The 19,852-nt window shown below is 36.4% G+C and overlaps 1 protein-coding gene across 1 annotated transcript in view; it reads left to right on the plus strand.

Moving 5' to 3' along the window:
• Positions 1-19,852, plus strand: part of GPATCH2 (G-patch domain containing 2) — a 211,379-nt gene that overhangs the window by 106,461 nt on the left and 85,066 nt on the right. Inside the window, exon 6 of the mRNA XM_025397492.1 lies at positions 8,278-8,345. Within this exon, the coding sequence (XP_025253277.1) occupies positions 8,278-8,345 (68 nt within the window). The remainder of the gene's footprint in view (positions 1-8,277; positions 8,346-19,852) is intronic.

Raw genomic sequence — 19,852 nt, forward strand, 5'->3', positions numbered from 1 at the left:
TATTGAACGAGTCCCCAAAACTATTTGTTTTTAAATGCAGATGTGAATTGCTTTGATATGAATTAAGAAAATCCACATTTAGATTATCATGGTATATAAATTAGAATTTTAGAAGATATATAGATTGCCAATATAATCCAAGCGTATAGCAGTGGGATGAAATGATAAAAGTTTTTTACACCATCTTACATACAATTTTGTTTATTACTTTGTGATTTATTCATAAAAGAAGATCTTTATGCATAGTGGATTTTACGTAAACATACGTGGATACATCCTTATTTTCTTGACGCTTGTAATATTGCAAGCTTCATAAATAAGGGATTTAGGAAGCCTTTGGTCAGCCAGTAGAGGCCACTCACAGCTTGTTACTAAAACTGGATGGCAAAGCAAAACTCTTTACTATCAGTATTGGGCATCATTCTGATCGGTTAATTTTTAGTTCCTTACTTAACAAAAATAGTATTACGATGGAGTGGTATGAAAAAAGTTGTTGCTATATTTGTTTTTGAATTATGTAGTGATTAATCTTTTCTGTGAAAGCATTTAGATTTTTCATTAGTAGTGTATACCAGAAATGAGAATTTATGTATTTAATAATTAGATGTATTATTATTCTAATAGACCAATAATTCTGAATTCTTAATTATCAATGCAGACTGGCTTTAACTAGGAAAAAAATTGTTTAAAATGAAGATTTAAAACAATGATATTGTTTAGTTTTATGTTAAAAACATAATTGCTAATGTCATACATACAACTATATGTGTATGTATATATTTCTAAACTTTAGTGAAATTTTCATTCTGTCATTTCATAGAGAACTATATGTGCTGCTCTTAAAAATATAGTAAGATCACTTTGAAACTAGCTGAAGTCTATGTCTTTATTCACTACTTAATGCAATGCTGTCAGCTGTAAGGTTAGCATCTTCCCTGCAACACACATACGGATTCCTCTAGGAAGGCTAATCCTCAATAGAAAGGCAAGCCTTGTACTTCTCTGTGGTTTATTTCTGGCTGGTTTTTTTTTTTTTTTTTTTTTTTTTAACAAAACCTTTCTGGTTTAAAGATGTAATCACGTATTTAGATTTATATCTGCTTTCAAAGGAAAAATAGCCTAAGTTCTCTAATTTTCCCCAAGTTCTTTCACATATTCTCATCGTGGAGTGTTTACTCCCCTCTACTACACTTTGTAAATGTTATCCTTCTTTTGCTGTAATGATTAATAGGGGAGCCATTTGTTATTCTTGTTAGTCCTTCTATAATATGTGCTGGTAACCCTGTTTAGTGCTGCCGAGCCCTGCATTGCATATACTTAAAATAGCCCACATGCTACCCAGAAGTTACAGGCAAGGTCTAGATTATCCTTGGCTGAAGATTTTCCTAGAGTGTATTCTAGATTCAGGCCATCATTCAGGCCATCATCTCCTGGGACAAATCCCCAAATACAGAAAACACTGGTTTTGATGTGTGTTTTTGTTTTTGTTTTTTGTTTGTTTGTTTGTTTGTTTGTTTTGCAGTCTCCCTGTAGGGGAAAAAGTACTAGGTGGTAAATTGGACAATTTTGATTCAAAGTTAGCTTATTCAGTCCCTATCATCTAGGGCATGTGCCCTCAACTCTGTGAGTGTTAGTTTCTTCACTATTATTTGAGAATAATGATGTTTCTTCACTCTAGGCACATTGTTTATGAAAAGCAAGCCATAAAGCAGGCTATAAAGAACAGGAGTGACTGGACACCGTAGCTCATGCCCGTAATCCCAGTACTTGGGGAGGCTGAGGTGGGAAGATTACTTGAGGCTGGAAGTTCAAGACCAGCGCACCAAACATAGCAAGGCCCCAGCTCTATACAAAATTCTAAAAAGTAGCCGGGCGCGGTGGCTCAAGCCTGTAATCCCAGCACTTTGGGAGGCCGAGACGGGCGGATCACGAGGTCAGGAGATCGAGACCATCCTGGCTAACACGGTGAAACCCCGTCTCTACTAAAAAATACAAAAAACTAGCCGGGCGAAGTGGCGGGCGCCTGTGGTCCCAGCTACTCGGGAGGCTGAGGCAGGAGAATGGCGTGAACCCGGGAGGCGGAGCTTGCAGTGAGCTGAGATCCGGCCACTGCACTCCAGCCTGGGCGACAGAGCCAGACTCAGTCTCAAAAAAAAAAAAAAAAAAAAAAATTCTAAAAAGTAACTGGGCATGGTGGTACGCACCTGTAGTCCTAGCTGCTCCAGCAGCTGAGGCAGGGGAATTGCTTGAGCCCAGGAGTTTGAGGGTGCAGTGAGCTGTCATTAAGCTATGAGTTGTGAGTATTCCTGCTTGGGCAACGGAATGAGACCTTGTCTCAAATAAGTAAATACACTTAATTTAAACAAATAAAAATAGGGATATTATTATTAATGACAATAGAAATATTTCTAATTATGTTAATTTTTGATATATCTTTTGTGCTCATTATTACACATTGTTTGTCAGTTTGTTCATGCTTAAGTCCTACCAAGAAAGATTTAAAATTGCATTGTAAAAACGTAACAAACGATACAGAATTTTTATTTTAACCTTGACTAACAGGTAAAAATAATCAGTTTCACCCACTATACTATAATTTAGATAACATGAAGGCTATGAATAGTCCATACTATAGAGGTCCTAGTTCAAAGTCTTTTCCTAAAAGTCATACAGTGTGAGCTCTGCTAATAAGAGCAAGATTGCTTGTGAATATTGGTATTTTTAAAGATATGAATGATAGGAACCTGGTATGACTTTTTGTACCATTATTAGATTTTATAAAATTCCAAACTTTGAGGCATTTTCTCCGTTGGAAAACTGAGTTATATTGTATAACCTTAGTGATTTTCTACAACAGTTTTGAACACTCCTGTAATTCAATTGTCCTCAGGAATGGATCATCTTCCTTCCTGAATTTCTTTCCAGGAGGACATTGTCTGAAACTAAAACATCTGGTAGGCAAGGATTTCTAGTGACTTCTCCCTAGCATTAGACACATTACCAGGCATACATTAGATGTTCATTTTTATGGCATATATTTCATATGCACCAATTTGTTCATTTCTTGTAGCCAGTGATGAGGATTTTTCCTGGCCTGCCATATAAATACATTTTTACTTTAATAGAAATCTAGACAGATAAAGGTGAAATATGAATTATTATGTGAATTATATTTACTAATATTTTTCCGTTTAAAAAAAAAATCAAAACAACCCTTGGAATTAGAGGAGCTCCATAACTTCACTTTTATCAAGACATCAAAAAGATTAGTTCAATGTAACAATATAACTAAAATCACCCAACTGAAAGGGAACACGTATCACTTATTATATGATAAGGTTAAGCATAATTTTATATGTGCGTTAGGTTACTAGTTGAATTGTACCAAGTAAGCAGTACTGGATTTAGAATAAGAAGCTCTCGGTGGCTGCATAAGGTGCTAGATCACATTGGCAAGTAAGTAAGGATCAGCTTAGGGAAAGCCTTGCATGCATATCTCATTAGTTTTCATTTTACTTTCAGTGTAGAGCCATGGATGGCTGTGGAATGAGAAAGTTGACATGTGAAAAGCAGCAATTTAGAAAGTTGAATTTGGCACATTGGTAAGATGGATTGGAGCAGGGGGAGATAAATTGCATGCAACTCCCTTCTTAGAGGTGATTTTTTATTCCTCTTTATTCCTCTTAAATCAGATAACTACTTTGTTTCCTTTTAATATTATAACTGATATCCAATTTATGTTCCTTGAATTATCACTTTTTGTATTTTCTTTAAAAGCAATTCTAAAGTAATTTTTACATTTTTGTATGTTGCTTTAAAAGTAATTTTAATGTTATTTCCTTGAATATGTTTCTCATCCCCAAACGGATTGTGCTTTTTGTGATTTGTGACCATTCTGTAATAAGAATAGATGATACAATGAAATATTTTATTCATTCCTCCAACTATCTTGTAACAGAACTTTTAAAACACCAATAAAAAACAAAAGTGCGCTCATTTGAAATGCTTTCAAAGAATCTTCCTTTATTCTTCCATATGCAGATAAATATTCAACACATTTATTTGAATGTCTATTAATTAAAATGAATTACTGTAAAACATTTAGAATATTATTTTACTTAAAAGTCTTGTTTCTTTCTTCAAAGAAGTTGAGTCAAATTAATAATTGACGTAACAAAAACCAGAAACCTCTGGGTCTTGACAAACTGGCCTGGAGCCTGAGGCAGTGCCTCCCGACAGCCTGGAGACCAGGCATATTTGATTGACCAGTCTTCACAAAATGGAAAGGCCTTCTTTTGAATGGCAGCTTGCCAACATAAGTGTTTGTCAGTGTGGGCACTGAAGCAGAGTAGAACTTGGAAGGCAAATAAAATATAGTTGAAAAGCAGAGCAAAATTGAAGGGGACCAGCTGTACTAGAAGGAGAGAAGAAAGGATGATGGTTTCTTGTTCTTACATGTGGACATGAAAAGAAACTTCATTAATTTACAGAAGGAATCTTAATCATTGGGAATATAAGTGAGATATCATCCGTATTGAATGGCTTCTGTATTAATCTTACAAGACTCTTGTGTCTCAGAGAAGTTTACCTGATTTGTAAAGTTATTTGTTTGGTTACGTAATTGTGAAAGAATAGTATGGCATGCATTGGATTTGATAATGACACAATTAAATGAAAATGAGACATAAAACCAACTTTTTATCTTTTAAGTAAAATCATGAAATTGGTGTCAATACATCAGGGACAAAAAGAATAAGAAATTGCTTTTAATATGTCTAATAACTTTGAGAGAACAGATATTTTGTCATTGATAATTGATCATTTAGCAGAATTTCCAATATATTGGTGCATATTGACCTCCTGAATCGATAGTGGTACTTGTACAACTGTTGTTAAATTTTCATCTCTTGCTACTACATTCTTATTTCCTGAGATTGATAATATTTAAACAACAGCAAAATCTATGACCCATGTGATCTTTTAGAATTAGGACACAAAAGTTATGTTATCTAGAAACCATCAACTCTTTTCTAACTTTCAGTTTACTTCTTAAGACTTTGTGTGATAAGCATCTAATAAAAAGAAATATATCTCCTTTATTTCGAATTGTAGTCATTATTTATGTAGTAATATTTAACAAATGAATCATAAGAATTCAGGGCATGTAATGTAATGTCTAAGGTTATCAACACTAAATATTGGCTAATTACATAAATGATTGTCTCCAGGGTTTTGTCAATTATAAGAACTGGATTGTGAAGAGACTGTTTCTCATAAAGAACAGAATACCTGTTTCCTATCTAATCTTATGGAATTCTTATGGAATAAAATGTATTTTTCTCACTAATAAACTTTACTATGTGAATATTTTATTAGATATTTAAAGTGAAACAACTTCTTAAAATTTGTGATTTCTAAGACAGTTCTGAAATCACTAGAAAGCATATGTTTTGGAGAAGAAAACAGTCACCATACTTAATTGTATGCTAGAATTTAATACTTTGATCTCATGTTTAAAACTGCTTCTTTAATTTTTGTAAAGATTATTTTCTATCTTGAATAAATGATGAAACTTTTAGAAAGAATTCTTTAAGTATGTTCCTTGAAGTTTGATAGTATTTTGAAGTATTCTCCTAATAATCAGATTAAACATGGTTTAAAGTTTAAAATTCACTAAAACTTCAGTGCAACACTGCTTTCCACAAGCTGAATTCTATATTAAAGATATTATTCTCAAATTTTAGGTAAGTGTGTCTAGTTGCCACAGTAGCAAAAGGTTCCCATTGTAAGAACATTTTGCTCCTGAGACAGACCACTGACATTGACCCTGAAGAGATCATCATATGTTGCTTTATTTCATTAAAAAAAGTAAATTTCTAAACTATGCCTGTTTTTGCATATCTTTAAAAGTAAAACAAAAATTTAGTTAAAATAACAACAAAGGATAGTCACCTCTGTCTTTTTAAAGGGATCATGTAGTAGGTAAATATGTAAAATCATTTAAATATCTACACTTGAAACTGTAAATCTTTTGTGGGTTACTTGCTGCAATTGAATTGAGCTTACAGTTTTTTTATACATATATATGATTGCTGAGAAATACCTAGTATGATTATTTCTGACTAGATTGAAAGCTTACATTTGTATTATGGTATAAATTAGCTATAAATTCTGTTTTATTGTATTCAGTTGCTTTGTTTTCATCAGGCAATTTATCACATGGGTGTATGTGAAATTTCTTTATTTATTAAATTTCAGATTATGTATTTCAAACCAGAGCAAGACTTAAACATTTTTCCATAAGTATAGCTTCAGGTAAACAAGCAATTTTAGTCCTGAAAATAGCTTCTGCTTCTGTCAACACGTTGTTTATTTTTTCTCTGAGATAAAAAGTTTAGTTTTCTGATATTTGTACCGAGATAAAGTCAGTAAACAAGATTAATATAGTGTGGAAAAGGTTGTCAGCAGCCTTGGCAAAGGAAATAAGTTGCCTGTACATAGAACATACTGTCAACTGAATAAAAGTGTCAGGTCCACCATGAGATAATGTGATCATGAACCTCTAACAAAGCATGACATAGGCACAGTCGGCTTTTCTCATAGCCACAGTGTAGAAAATGGATTATGGTATTCCAGGGATACCCACTGGAATAGCATGAAAACCTCATTTTGAGATGAATGCAGGATGCAGTCCTGGAGTTGAGCCACATGTTTACCTGTGGTGCTCAAACCATAGGGTTATTAATGTCATCATCTGTGCACATTTGCAGTATTTGCATTTCTTGGAATTTCTGAGTATATGCTGGCATTCTTGTAACCCAAGTGATACGAGAAGAAATAAGGTTTTGGAAATGTTAGGGTGTTCTCTAAGAGGAATTTTATTGCTGTCTCATGCTTTCCCCCCCGCCTCCATCCTCTATAAATGGCACTTCTATAATTACGGAAGGTTTTTTTTGTTGTTGTTAAAATGGAACATAACTTAAAGCCTTTTGCTGTAAATGTATGCCTTGTCAATTGTGATTGATAGATTCATTCTTGTGCAGTGCTATGTTTCCTTTGAGAACCATCTATATAAGAAAGTTGTGAAATTCTAAAAAAAAAAATAGGAGTAGCTTACTTCAGATTTTAAATTTTATTTAGAAATAAAGGAGTGAAAATATTTTTCCCTTAGATGAAATTGTATTTTGTACTATGTAAGTACACAGATGACTCCTATCTTCTCGGGGAAACTATGAAAAGAGTTGCTCACCACTTCCTTGATCTAAGTTTTTGTATATATTTAAATGTATGTGTTATAATACATGTTATTTATATTTAGGATCTAGCTACAAATACATTGGTCCTCGGAAATATCTGCTTAACACTGATCTAATTAAACTTTTTTTTTTTAACATAATAAGTCACTGGTCTGTGTTTTTTAAAAGGATATTTACACTATTGTAAATAGTCTTTTTTTTAAATTTTTTTTATTATTATTATTTTGAGACAGAGGCTTGCTCTGTCACCCAGGCTGGAGTGCAGTGCTCAAGCGATTCTGCTGCCTCAGCCTCCCGAGTAGCTGGGATTACAGGTGCGTGCCACCATGCCTGGCTAATTTTTGCATTTTTAGTAGAGACGGTGTTTCACCATGTTGGCCAGGCTGGTCTCAAACTCCTGACCTCAGGTGATCTGCCCACCTTAGCCTCCCAAAGTGCTGGGATTGCAGGCGTGAGCCACTGTGCCTGGCCAAGATTTTTTTTAAATAGTTTTAAAAATCTAGGAGAGGGGTCGGGCGCCGTGGCTCACGCCTATAATCCCAACACTTTGGGAGGCCGAGGCGGGCCGACCACGAGGTCAGGAGATCAATACTATCCTGGCTAACACGGTGAAACCCCGTCTCTACTAAAAACACAAAAAATTAGCCGGGCGTGGTGGCGGGCGCCTGTAGTCCCAGCTATTGGGGAGGCTGAGGCAGGAGAATGGCGTGAACCTGGGAGGCGGAGCTTGTAGTGAGCCGAGATTGGGCCACTGCACTGTATCCTGGGGGACAGAGCGAGACTCCATCTCAAAAAAAAAAAAAAAAAAAATCTAGCAGAGGAAATACACTAGACCAAAACAAGTAGAGTATTCTTACCAGGAATTAAATTATACTTTTGATCCACGCAATGTTGTCAGAGATTTGAAAATCTTGTATTCTCCATTTTAGAGTGATGTCCTCAAATTGATATATCACTATTATCCATGGTCGTTTTATATACAAATCTAAAATTTATTTTTTCTTTTTAAATTTCCCTATAGGTACCCACTCCTGGCCCAGTGGGTAACAAGAGAATGGTTCATTTTTCTCCAGATTCTCATCACCATGAGTGAGTACTCAATGTGTTTATATAACCTTATTGAAGTATTCTACTTAGCTCTTTGGGGAAATTAGTAGCTACTACTAGTAAAGCTGGTTTAATTTGTACTTTTTAAAAAGAGTAAGTATAATTTACCATTGGTAATAATGTAAGAACAATTTAAATGAAAACCATGACAAAACTTAAATGGGGATTTTTAAATATAGTTATTCTGTTATTTGTGATAGTATTTGAAATTCATGCATTATTGAAATGTATGTATTATCTTTAAAAATTTAAATTTTCATTACATTGAGTAGCATCAAGCTTTCCTACTCCTCCATCCTTATTCTCTATCCCAACCCTTCTAAAATACTAAAATGAAGAGTACTAAGCCAGGCATGGTGGCTCATGCCCATAATCCCAGCACTTTGGGAGGCTGAGGAGGGCAGATCACCTGAGGTCAGGAGTTTGAGACCAGCCTGGCCAACATGGCGAAACCCATCTTTACTAAAAATACAAAAATTATCCAGGCGTGGTGGCACATGCCTGTAATCCCAGCTACTCAGGAGCTGAGGAAGGAGAATCGCTTGAACCCAGGAGGCAGAGGTTGCAGTGAGCTGAGATCATGCCTCTGTACTCCAGCTTCGGCAGCAGAGTGAGACTCCATCACAGAGGAAAAAAAAAAAAAAAGAGTAAAAGACTGTTTTGTGGTTTTTTTTTGTGGGGGAGCCAAGCGTGGTGGCTCAGGGCTGTAATCTCAGCACTTTGGGAGGGCAAGATGGGCAGATCACCTGAGATCAGGAGTTCGAGACCAGCCTGGCCAACATATCGTGAAACCCAGTCTCTACTAAAAATACAAAAATCAGCTGGTCGTGGTGGTGCATGCCTGTAGTCCCAGCTACTTGGCAAGCTGAGACAGGAGACTCACTTGAACCTGGGAGGCAGAGGTTGCAGTGAGCAGAAGCATTCCAGCCTGGAAAACAGGGCAAGACTCCCATCTCTCAAAAAAAAAAAAGTACTTCTCTACTTCCTGCTACTGCCAAGCATTTGGTAATAATATAAAGAGCTGTGAAACAAGCAGAATGTATTTCCGTTTTGCAACAAAAGGAAGAGACTACTTACTAGATAATTTTTAAAAACTAGGTAGTTGTAGCTTTGACTTTGGTAAATTATTGCTTGAATTTCCACGGGTTAATTCTATCTGTAAATACATCTTTGTTGGAAAAGCTTAACTTGTTGTGTATTTTAGATCAATACCATATATCTCCTACAAATTTGATTGAACTTTTAAAAAGGCCATAAAGTATGGGAAGACATGAATTAATTATTGAATAAATTTTTTGTGGCAAGCAAACATATTAGGATCCATTAGTTTCTATTTTTTAAAATCACTACTTAACAAATATAAAATAGAGATTATTGTTCAGATATAGCAAAATGATATAATAATCTTATAGTGGCCTATAAATTCAAAGTGCATGCATAGACTATAGAATTGTGGAGAAGGTAGGCTATTTCTTTTTTTTTTTTTTCCTTGAGACAAAGTCTCGTTCTTATCGCCCAGGCTGGAGTGCAGTGGCGCAATCTCGGCTAACTGCAACCTCTGCCTCCCAGGTTCAAGCGATTCTTCTGCATCAGCCTCTTGAGTATCTGGGACTACAGGCGCGTGCCACCACACCCGGCTAATTTTTGTATTTTTAGTAGAGACCGGGTTTCCCCATGTTGGCCAGGCTGGTCTCGAACCCCTGACCTCAGGCCTTCCGCCTGCCTCAGCCTCCCAAAGTGCTGGGAATACAGGTGTGAGCCACTACACCTGGCCTAAGGTAGGCTATTTCAACAAAAGTTCTCATTCAAGAAATGAGATACTTAATACTCAGCATGCCACAACGCATATATCCAGTTTGGCAAGCAATTCTCTCTCTCCTCTCTTGGAGAACCTAACTTGTTATTCTTCCTCTGAAGATCTCAGCTGATATGTTCATTGCAGCAGATGCCTTAAAGGGTACTGCACAGTTTTATCAGCCCATTTCTTGTTGGTGAAAGTAAGAGGTTTGTCATCTGCCTAAGGAACTAAGCAGTCACAGACTCTTGTTGACCAAGTTGTTTATTTCAGCACTAGCATTTCATCAAAAATACAGTGGTTTCTGTTGTGTTTGTTCTTAGAGTTTCACGCCAGCAAATGCTGCTGGCCTCCATGTTCTTCCTCTCCTCTTAGTCTCCTTAGTTTAATGGCTTCTGCCCTGAGGCAGGTCAAAGCCATGGCCTCCAGCAAGTAGGTATAGGTCTTCAGGAAGTCTGTCAGCAGGCTCATGCTTTTTGTCAGAGAAATCCTACAGAGAGGTATTCAGGAAGATCTAGACTAGAGTCATTTTGCTTGTTAACTCTAGCTTCCATGCCACTGCCTGTTTCCGTTTAGGGGTTCCAAACATGGTTTCCCCAGCTGCAATTGCCTGATTATAAGACTTTAATTCAATTTAGATTATATTTTATTTATTTATTTATTTATTTAGACAGGGTCTTGCTCTGTTGCTCAGGCTGGAGTGCAGTGGTGCAGTCACTATCATGGCTCACTGCAGCCTCAACCTCCAGGGCTCAACTGATCCTCTGGCCTCAACTCCACAAGTAGCTGGGGCCACAAGCGTGGGCCACCATGCCTGGCTAATTTTTCTCTTTTTTTTGATAGACATGTGGTCTCACCGTGTTGCCCAGGCTAGTCATGAACTCCTGGGCTCAAGCAATCATACCACCTCCACCTCTACCTCCCAAAGCGTTGGGATTACAGCTGTGAGCCCCCATGCTTGGCCTTGATAATGTTTTATAGGCTTATTTAGTAAGTCTGTATTTTCATCCCTTTCTTCAGGCCCATCCCTTACCTATGTAGAGCCAATGAGGAGGAGGTCCCTTACAGATCCCACTCTTGACAAGGAGAAGCCACAGGACACCACATCATGGGAATTTTCTTTTACGCAAATAAATAAGTATACAGGCAATGTTGTGTAGACACAAACACACACAGACTTCCAGTTAAGTTACATAGGTTGATGCCCTTCTAGGGACTGGCCTGCCTGTCTGCTTTAAAACTGACTCCATTTTACTTCAGCTTGTCTCTTTTATTGCTCTAGGAGAAAAGCCCAATATCTGAAATGTTCCCATCAGCTCCTTTAACAGAAGAAAGTATATGGCCAGTATCCACTCTGGCCAGAGAGTTTTAGTTATATGGTTCCCCAACTTCCTAGCTGGAATAAGTGATTCTATACTCCCTGTTACCCTTCTTCCATTCCTCCTGCTGCCTGAGTTAGATACATGAAATTGACTCTTATTATCAAATTCACCATCTCATAGTACAAAAACTAAGGTGCTCATACCCTCAGGATATACAAATAATTTCTAGCAGAATCACCAGTAGTTTTAAGGGAGTCAATTTTCAAATCCCTTGCTTCCATTTATAAACGTCTTTCCTGAAAATTATCAGCCCCGGTTATTTTGCTGGTTCTTACTTTTCCCAGTGCCTTTCTTCTTCCTTAGGGAAAAAAGACACCCCTACCAATCCTAATCTTTGGTGCACACTATAAAATCTTTCCGGGCTCTAAACAGAGATATTTCAAATATTGTGCTGGTATTGATGTTAAGGGATTGGATTTAATGAATAAATCACAAAGCATTTTGCTATTTAGGTGTACAGTTTCTAATTTTATTTCATGTTTACTTTATTTTATTTATTTTATTTTTTCTTTTGACATGGATTCTCACTCTGTCACCCAGGCTGGAGTGCAGTGGCATGATCTCAGCTCACTGCAACCTCTGCCTTCCAGTTCAAACGATTCTCCTGCCTCAGCCTCCAGAGTAACTGTGACTACAGGTGTGCGCCACCACGCCCAGATAATTATTTTTTGGATTTTTTTGGTAAAGACAGGGTTTCACTGTGTTGGCCAGGCTGGTCTCGAATTCCTGACTGCAGGAGAGTTGCCCGCCTCAGCCTCCCTGAGTGCTGGGATTACAGATGTAAGCCACTGTACCTGGCCTCTAATTCTTTTTTTTCAGCAACTGCTAGATTATTAAAAATATTTCTTAACCTAGAAGTCATTTTGTGACTTTGGGCATAAAATTCCAAAAGACTTTAAATAATCACGTGACTGTGCTAACCAGGTTCCTTTTATTTCCATTTACCAGTTTGTGTGAACAAGGTTTCTGAGCACTCTATGAAATTAAAAGATGGTAATCGAATTGACACTAAAAGACGTACTCATCAATGAACTAATTTGGCAGGAAAGCTCATTAATGATGCCTTTCTAATAAAATTTTATTTGTTATGTTTACTATTGTTTTATTTTTTGTGTTTGCTGTTACCCAATATATGATTATGTATTAAATATATGTTAAACAGGAGTTAAGGAGAAAAATAAACTATGTAAAATTTTCAACTTTTAAAGAAATGTGCATCCTGGTTTGGTTTTTGTTTTAAATAAATGGTGGAGGGTATCAAATCACAGTAATATTTATGTACCAACGTATATATTTCAAAGAGTAGCGTAATGGTTTTATTTTAAATTATCAATATATTGATAATTTATAATCAATTATAATTGATAGAAAATTAAATCCTTGCAAATGTTTAAATTTTTGTTGAAAAATGTTAGATGTCTTCCTAACATTACGTGAGGAGAGTGTTTTCATAACTATTTCAGGCAATACATATTCAAAAATGGTAAAGACCACTGTTGTATAGCATGTTTTCAGGAAAAAGTAACAGAATGTTCTACAAGTAATGGTTTAAACAAATAGCAGTGTAGTTTACAGGTAGAAACAGAAATCTGGAAGGAGGCGATTTCAGAGATATTGAGGAAGCAGTAGTACTATCTGCTATAACCTCCTTTAAGGAATCATTGGTGTTTCCCCTCAAATTCCTATCAGCATTCTCTATATCTCCTATTTTTTTCTTGTTTATTTTTACTGATTGTGGTATTTATTATATTATTATGTGTTATATCATTGTAAAATGCATGTTTTATTCCCATTGATGGACCAAGAACTTACCGAGGTTGGAGACTTTGTCTTGTACTTTGAATCTCTTACATTGTACATCACAATGCGTTACACTCAAATCATAGGCCTCGGTTCAAGATTATCAAGTTCTACTGCTAGCTAGTGATGGAAAGCATCCATGAAGGCGCCAACTGAATACTTGTTAAATACAATTGATAATTGGCAGAAGAAGCAAGTACTAGAGCTAGAATGAACCTTAGGTGCTGTCCAGTCCAGTCACTTGAATTTTATAGATGAGAACTTGAGGCTCAGAAAGACTCAGTTCAGAGACTAGCTTGCAGAAGATATAAGACAAACCACCACCAGAAATAAACACTAAAATTGGTCATCACTGGATGATGGGATTGCAGGTTCGTTTTGTATTTTACTAGGAGCAGGTGAGGTAGGGGTACATGTTAGTATCTACCAAACTTTATTTCAGTGGACATGTTACTTTTATATTTAGAGGACAAAAAAGCCAGATGACTCACTCCAGACTGGAATGCAGTGGCACGACCTTGGTGCACTGCTACTTCCGCCTCCCAGGTTCAAGTGATTCTCGTGCCTCAGCCTCCTAAGTAGCTGGGACTATAGGCGTGCACCACCACGCCCAGCCACTTTTTTGTATTTTTAGTAGATATGGGGTTTCACCATGTTACCCAGGCTGGTCTTGAACTCCTGACCTCAAGTGATCCACCCGCCTTCTCCTCCCAAAGTGCTGGGATTATAGGCGTGGGCCACTGCTCCAGGCTGCAGTCTTATTTTTGAAGACAGATACAGAAAATCCTTCCAGAGTGTCATAATATAAAAATCCGATCATTTTAATAAAATAGCACAACAATGTACAAATTGTTTTAAATACCATCTAGTAATTATTTCCTTGAAAAACATATTACTGTATTTAAAGTCCAATCATTAATGTATGATAAGTTTCTTTTAATCAGAAATATGTAGTACAGAGAAATGAAATATTGACTAAGATCAATATTGACTAAGATCAATTAGTATCTAATTTCTCAGTAAAAGTAACCTAAGTTTTGAAATTATATTTTAATTATTCTGTTGACTTTTTAAAGCTACAAATGTTAAAATGTTAAAAATAAAATTAATATATGACTACATTAAAAATATATGTAAGCATACAAATGGAGTTACTTCTTATTAATTCAGCCTCCCTTTATGTACTCTGTCAGTGGTTCCAGAAATTTTTTCTTTTTCCAATCACTTGTGAGATACTTGCTTTTAAATAGAGATAAATATGATTTCTTAATCGATTGTGCAATTTATATATTTTACTTTTATTTCAGTTTTAAGTAGAGGATATTTACCTGAGGAATTGTATGTAAATCAAACTTATTTTAAATGCACATGGGTAACTCATTATAATCCTATGACGAATTCCTTTATAAAGCAAATACTCACCCCTTATTTTATCTTTTCTGTAAATACCGAGTTTGCTTAAAGCAAGATTTGCCTGGATTAAAGGTTATGTTCATTGGGAATACTTTTTACACTTTGAAATTTAACATCTATTGCTTTATAGTGAAAGTGTCTTTAACTCTAGATTGAGATAAATAAGAAATACAGATCGTTTCCTCCTCTGATTTATTGTGATTCCCATGGGTGAGTCATTTAGTTTACATGTCTTAAGTTTATTTATAGAATAAATATAATATAGTAACAGTCCTTTCTTATATAAGATATTTTTACAAGATGCTTAGGTAAAATACAGAAATATTAAAGTAGGTATGAAACATTTCAAAATGATGATGATAATGATGACGTACTTTATATTGTACACTGTATTTTATTTTTTCAGACAATTTTCATATGCACCACTGTTTTTAGTATTTTTTACTACATCTCTCAAGTAGTCATAGCAGGTATTAGACCCCATTTTATAAATAATTTGACTTTTCTGAAGTCACACACTACACATCACTCAACCAAAAGTCAATTAAAAAGACAAATTTATTAAGCCTCTATTAATTGTTAGTTAACATACTAAACCTGTTAGGGTATAAGTAATGCCCTTTAGCACTTGTTTCTTTATAGACAGTTAGAAATTAAAAGGTAATTGTTGCATGTTAAAACTTATGGAATAAAGGTTTACATATTACTATATTCCACTGTACTGTTAGGGGAAGAAAATTAATATTTATTTTAAACATCATCTGCCAATTTCTTAGTGTTGTTTTAAGCCTTCCAAATACTGAGAGTGGTTAAGTTTATTTTATGCATGAGGAAGAAACTGAGACTCAGAAAATAAAACAATTTGTCAGAATTCACCTAATCAGTAAGTGGCAGAGCCTGTATCCAAGCTTAGGTCTTTCTGATTTAGTAACCGCACGAGGCTGAACTTCCTGAATTTACGTAAAATTTGTAGTTTAATACAAGAAAAAAGGTTTTAGCAGGGCCTCTTGAGCATAATTTTAGAGTTGACTTTTTGTTACATAGAACATTTTATTGAGTGAGGAATACCTTTAGCATCCTGGTCTTCTAGTCCATAGAGCATAAGAACCCAAAGGAATCTTAAAAGATCACACAGCCCAGTGTTCTCATTCTTTTACCTTCATATAGAGTAACATACCAATCATAGTTGATGAAACTCCACCCTATATCTCAAGTCATTCATTTATCCATTCTTTCAGAAGATATTTATGAGGGTGTACTAGGTGCTGGGTTTACAGTAGTGAATAAGACGACATGATCACGGTTGTTGTGATTCTCACATTACTTACAATGTGATAGAGATAATAGAGATTAGTCAGCACACACACAAATGTATTATTATACACTGACACATAAATGCATTATTTTCTTTTTTTTTTTTTTTTTGAGACGGAGTCTTGCTCGGTAGCCCGGGCTGGAGTGCAGTGGCCGGATCTCAGCTCACTGCAAGCTCCGCCTCCCGGGTTTACGCCATTCTCCTGCCTCAGCCTCCCAAGTAGCTGGGACTACAGGCGCCCGCCACCTCGCCCGGCTAGTTTTTTGTATTTTTAGTAGAGACGGGGTTTCACGGTGTTAGCCAGGATGGTCTCGATCTCCTGACCTCGTGATCCGCCCGTCTCGGCCTCCCAAAGTGCTGGGATTACAGGCTTGAGCCACCGCGCCCGGCCCATAAATGCATTATTATATACTGAGCTAAGTACTCTAAAGAAGAACTTGTAAAAATTGAATTTGAACTAGACATTGAGATGAGGATGGCTAATGAGATCTCTAGGATCTAAGTGAATTGGTGGCAAGAAAAGCATTTCAAGCAGAGAAAATCATATGTGTTGTGTTCAAGAAACTAAAGGAATGCTTAAACAATATAGGAAGGAAAAGCATGTGGTATGTGATGAGACCAAAAAAGGATCAACAAGGAGCACATGATGCCAAACCTGGTAGGTCATGTTACAGATTCTTTCTCCTAGGAGTGTTTGGAAAGCCACTTAAGGTTTTGGTTTGCCTTTGCTTATTTATTGTTCACTTGGTGTGAATGAACTCCCTGTCAGTTTCTACATTGATAAATGTGCCCTATTCGCCTTTTGGCATCCTCCTTACGATTGCTACCAAGATGTGTTCTTACCTAGTCACATGGCTTCTTAATACTCTGTTGTCTTGCCCTAATTTTTATTTCCATATCTCCATCTATGAAACCCTGTTACAGTATATTGGGTTAGGAGTTTGACATATATTTCTACTTCTTTGTCCCCCTCCCTACTATCTCATGTATAATTTTTCATACTTGCAAGTCTCTTCAATAAAGTAGTTATAGTTCACAGGGAAACTGTCGGTATAGAAGACTGTATACCATTTTATCAGTTAATTCATATATTTAGTGATAATCCACTTAGACCAGTGTTACCCAGCAGAAGAACTCTTTATAGTAGTGAAAACGTTATGTATTTTCACTGCCCAGTATGGTAGTTATTAAACTGCATATGCCTTTAGCACTTGAAGTGTAACTATTGCAATTAAGAAACTTAATTTTTAATATTAATTTAAATTTAAGCCGAAATGGGAGGATCACTTGATGTCAGGAGTTTGAGACCAGCCTGGCCAACATGGTGAAACCTTGTCTCTACAAAAATACAAAAATTAGCTGGCATGGTGGAACATGCCTGTAATCCCAACCAGTTCAGAGGCTGAGGCAGGAGAATCACTTGAACCTAGGAGGTGGAAGTTGCAGTGAGCCGAGATTGTGCCACTGCACTCCAGCCTGGGTGATGGAGAAAGACTCTGTCTCAAAAAAATTAATTAATTAAGTTAAATAAATTTAAATGACCATATATGGCTAGTGACTACCATATTAGCACAGGTTTAGATCATTTTATATATACTAAACCCACCATTAAGTTAAAATGAAATTATGCCTCTAAGTCCAAAAACAGAAACTTACCTCTAACAATAAAAATCCATATTACAAGTTGCAATAGCTCTTTCCTTCTGAAAAGTACATTTTTAGGAGACCTCAGTTAAGAATCTTGAGGTTGATTTTGTCCTTTTGTCTAGATATAATATTAATTGACTTCCCATGAAATCCTATACATTTCTGCTGCCTGTAGTTCAACACTGTGGATGAGGAAAGGGGGGATTAAGAAACAGTGAGAAGGATTTAGTGTGGAACTCTGCATCTGCAGAGATTTTAGGTTTTAAAAAGCTTCTTTCCTAAAGGTTTATTTTCTGGTCATTCTTAAAAAAAAAAAAAAAGAAAAGAAAAGTTCTTTCTACTCCACAGAGTTCCCGACCACAACTGCTCTACTGTACTTGAAAGAGCACTGTACTGAGGGCTCGATAAGTGATGACTATTCCTGTTACCAGCAGTGCCACAGGGAGGAGTAAATGAAATAATATGCCAGGCTTAGCTCCTAGACCTCCCTAAACTGCGTCTGTGTCCTAGAGGGAGAACCGAATTTGGAAACCGCATTCAACCCTATGAATTGTGAGAGCAGGCAACCTGCCTGTGTCTCTTAAGCCCAGCCATTCTTTACAGTCGATCAGTTTTAAACTCTTCTGTGCTCCCTGCTCCCAGATTTTTCTATCACTTTTAGTCTCTCCACGAAGCCCGTGTGGAACCTTGGCTCCAGTGTAAATACATATCAATAAATACGCATTCTCTTTCAGAGCGTTTTTTTCTTCCTCTGCCTTTCATAAACTTGACTCTGACTTTCAAGGATGCTACTTCCTGTGTTCCCTTGTTTGCTCATTTTTCACTAGAAAGTTATTAAGTAACTTTTATTTTCCATGTATTATGCTAGATTATGGCAATACAAAGAAAAAGAAAGAAGAAAGAAAGAAAAGAAAGAAAAGAAAACCAATCCTTTCCATTATGCCCCCAAAACATGATAGTGCTTGAAGGAAATGAAGGGGAAGTATATGGTTAAAAATACAAGATATGGAATCAGACAGACTGAATTCAAATTCTGATTCCAGTACTTGCTAGCTGTGTGAGCTTGAATGTTAATAGGACTATTTCATAAAGTTGTTGTAAGAATTGAATGAGATAGTTCATGTATGGCCATGAGAATGATAACCAGCACACAACTAACACTTACTGAGTGGTGATAGTGCTTTTATTGCAACTTTGATTACTGCTTCTACCACATTTTCTACAGCTGCTACCACTATTTCTGTTAGTGTTACTATCATTATCCTTTTCTCAAGGACCTCTGATTTTTTATTAGAATAAATAATCAACTGCAATATACGAATATAATGGCTTTAGTGGAGATATCGGCAGAGACATTGGGAGTTTTGGAAGAGGAAGCATCTAAATCTGCCAGGGTGAGTTCAACAGGCTGCTCAAAGGAGGAAGCCATTCGCCTCCTCTCATTCCTATAAACCCTAGGACACAGAGGCCACCATTTTCCGACAGCATTATTGCTCGTTCCAGATTATTCCTTTTTTACTCCTGGGTAAAACTTTTTTTGTTTTCTGAGGTTCATACTACCATCTACCTTTCCTTATTTGCCCTCATTCATACAGGACTTTGGCACTTGAATTAGTCTTTCTTTCCTCCATCAACCTCAGCTATCCTAATTGGTGACAACATGTGTAATGGTTGGAAGGGACATGGGCTTTGGAATCAGGAGACCTAACTGAATTCCCGCTCTGCCGCTTAGTTATGAAATCTTTGGCAAACCTCTTAATCTCTCTGAGCCTGTTTCTTTATTTGCGGAATGGTAATAGTAACTACCCCTAAAGTAGTTTAAGGATTAAATGGCCTTGGTAAGGGCTCAATGCATGTTGAATACTCCTATGACCAACAAAGCCATGGCAGCGGTTGGATGGAATAGTACATGCTGGCACCTAGCACAGTTTTTTTTTTTTTTTCCCTCCTGGAATCCAGCGTTCTTCATCTGACTGCTACTTGAGAAACTCCCCTGGCTGCTCTTAAATATAACCATCACCCAGAACTAATAGAGCTCTGAAATTTTGTATGGTATTATACCATTTTCTTACCACAACCTAATACTCTCTCAGCGTTTTTCTTATGTTCACTACCTATGTTCTTTAGACTCATTAAG

Source organism: Theropithecus gelada, chromosome 1, assembly GCF_003255815.1.
Source record: "Theropithecus gelada isolate Dixy chromosome 1, Tgel_1.0, whole genome shotgun sequence".
In the NCBI taxonomy this organism is placed as follows: domain Eukaryota; kingdom Metazoa; phylum Chordata; class Mammalia; order Primates; family Cercopithecidae; genus Theropithecus; species Theropithecus gelada.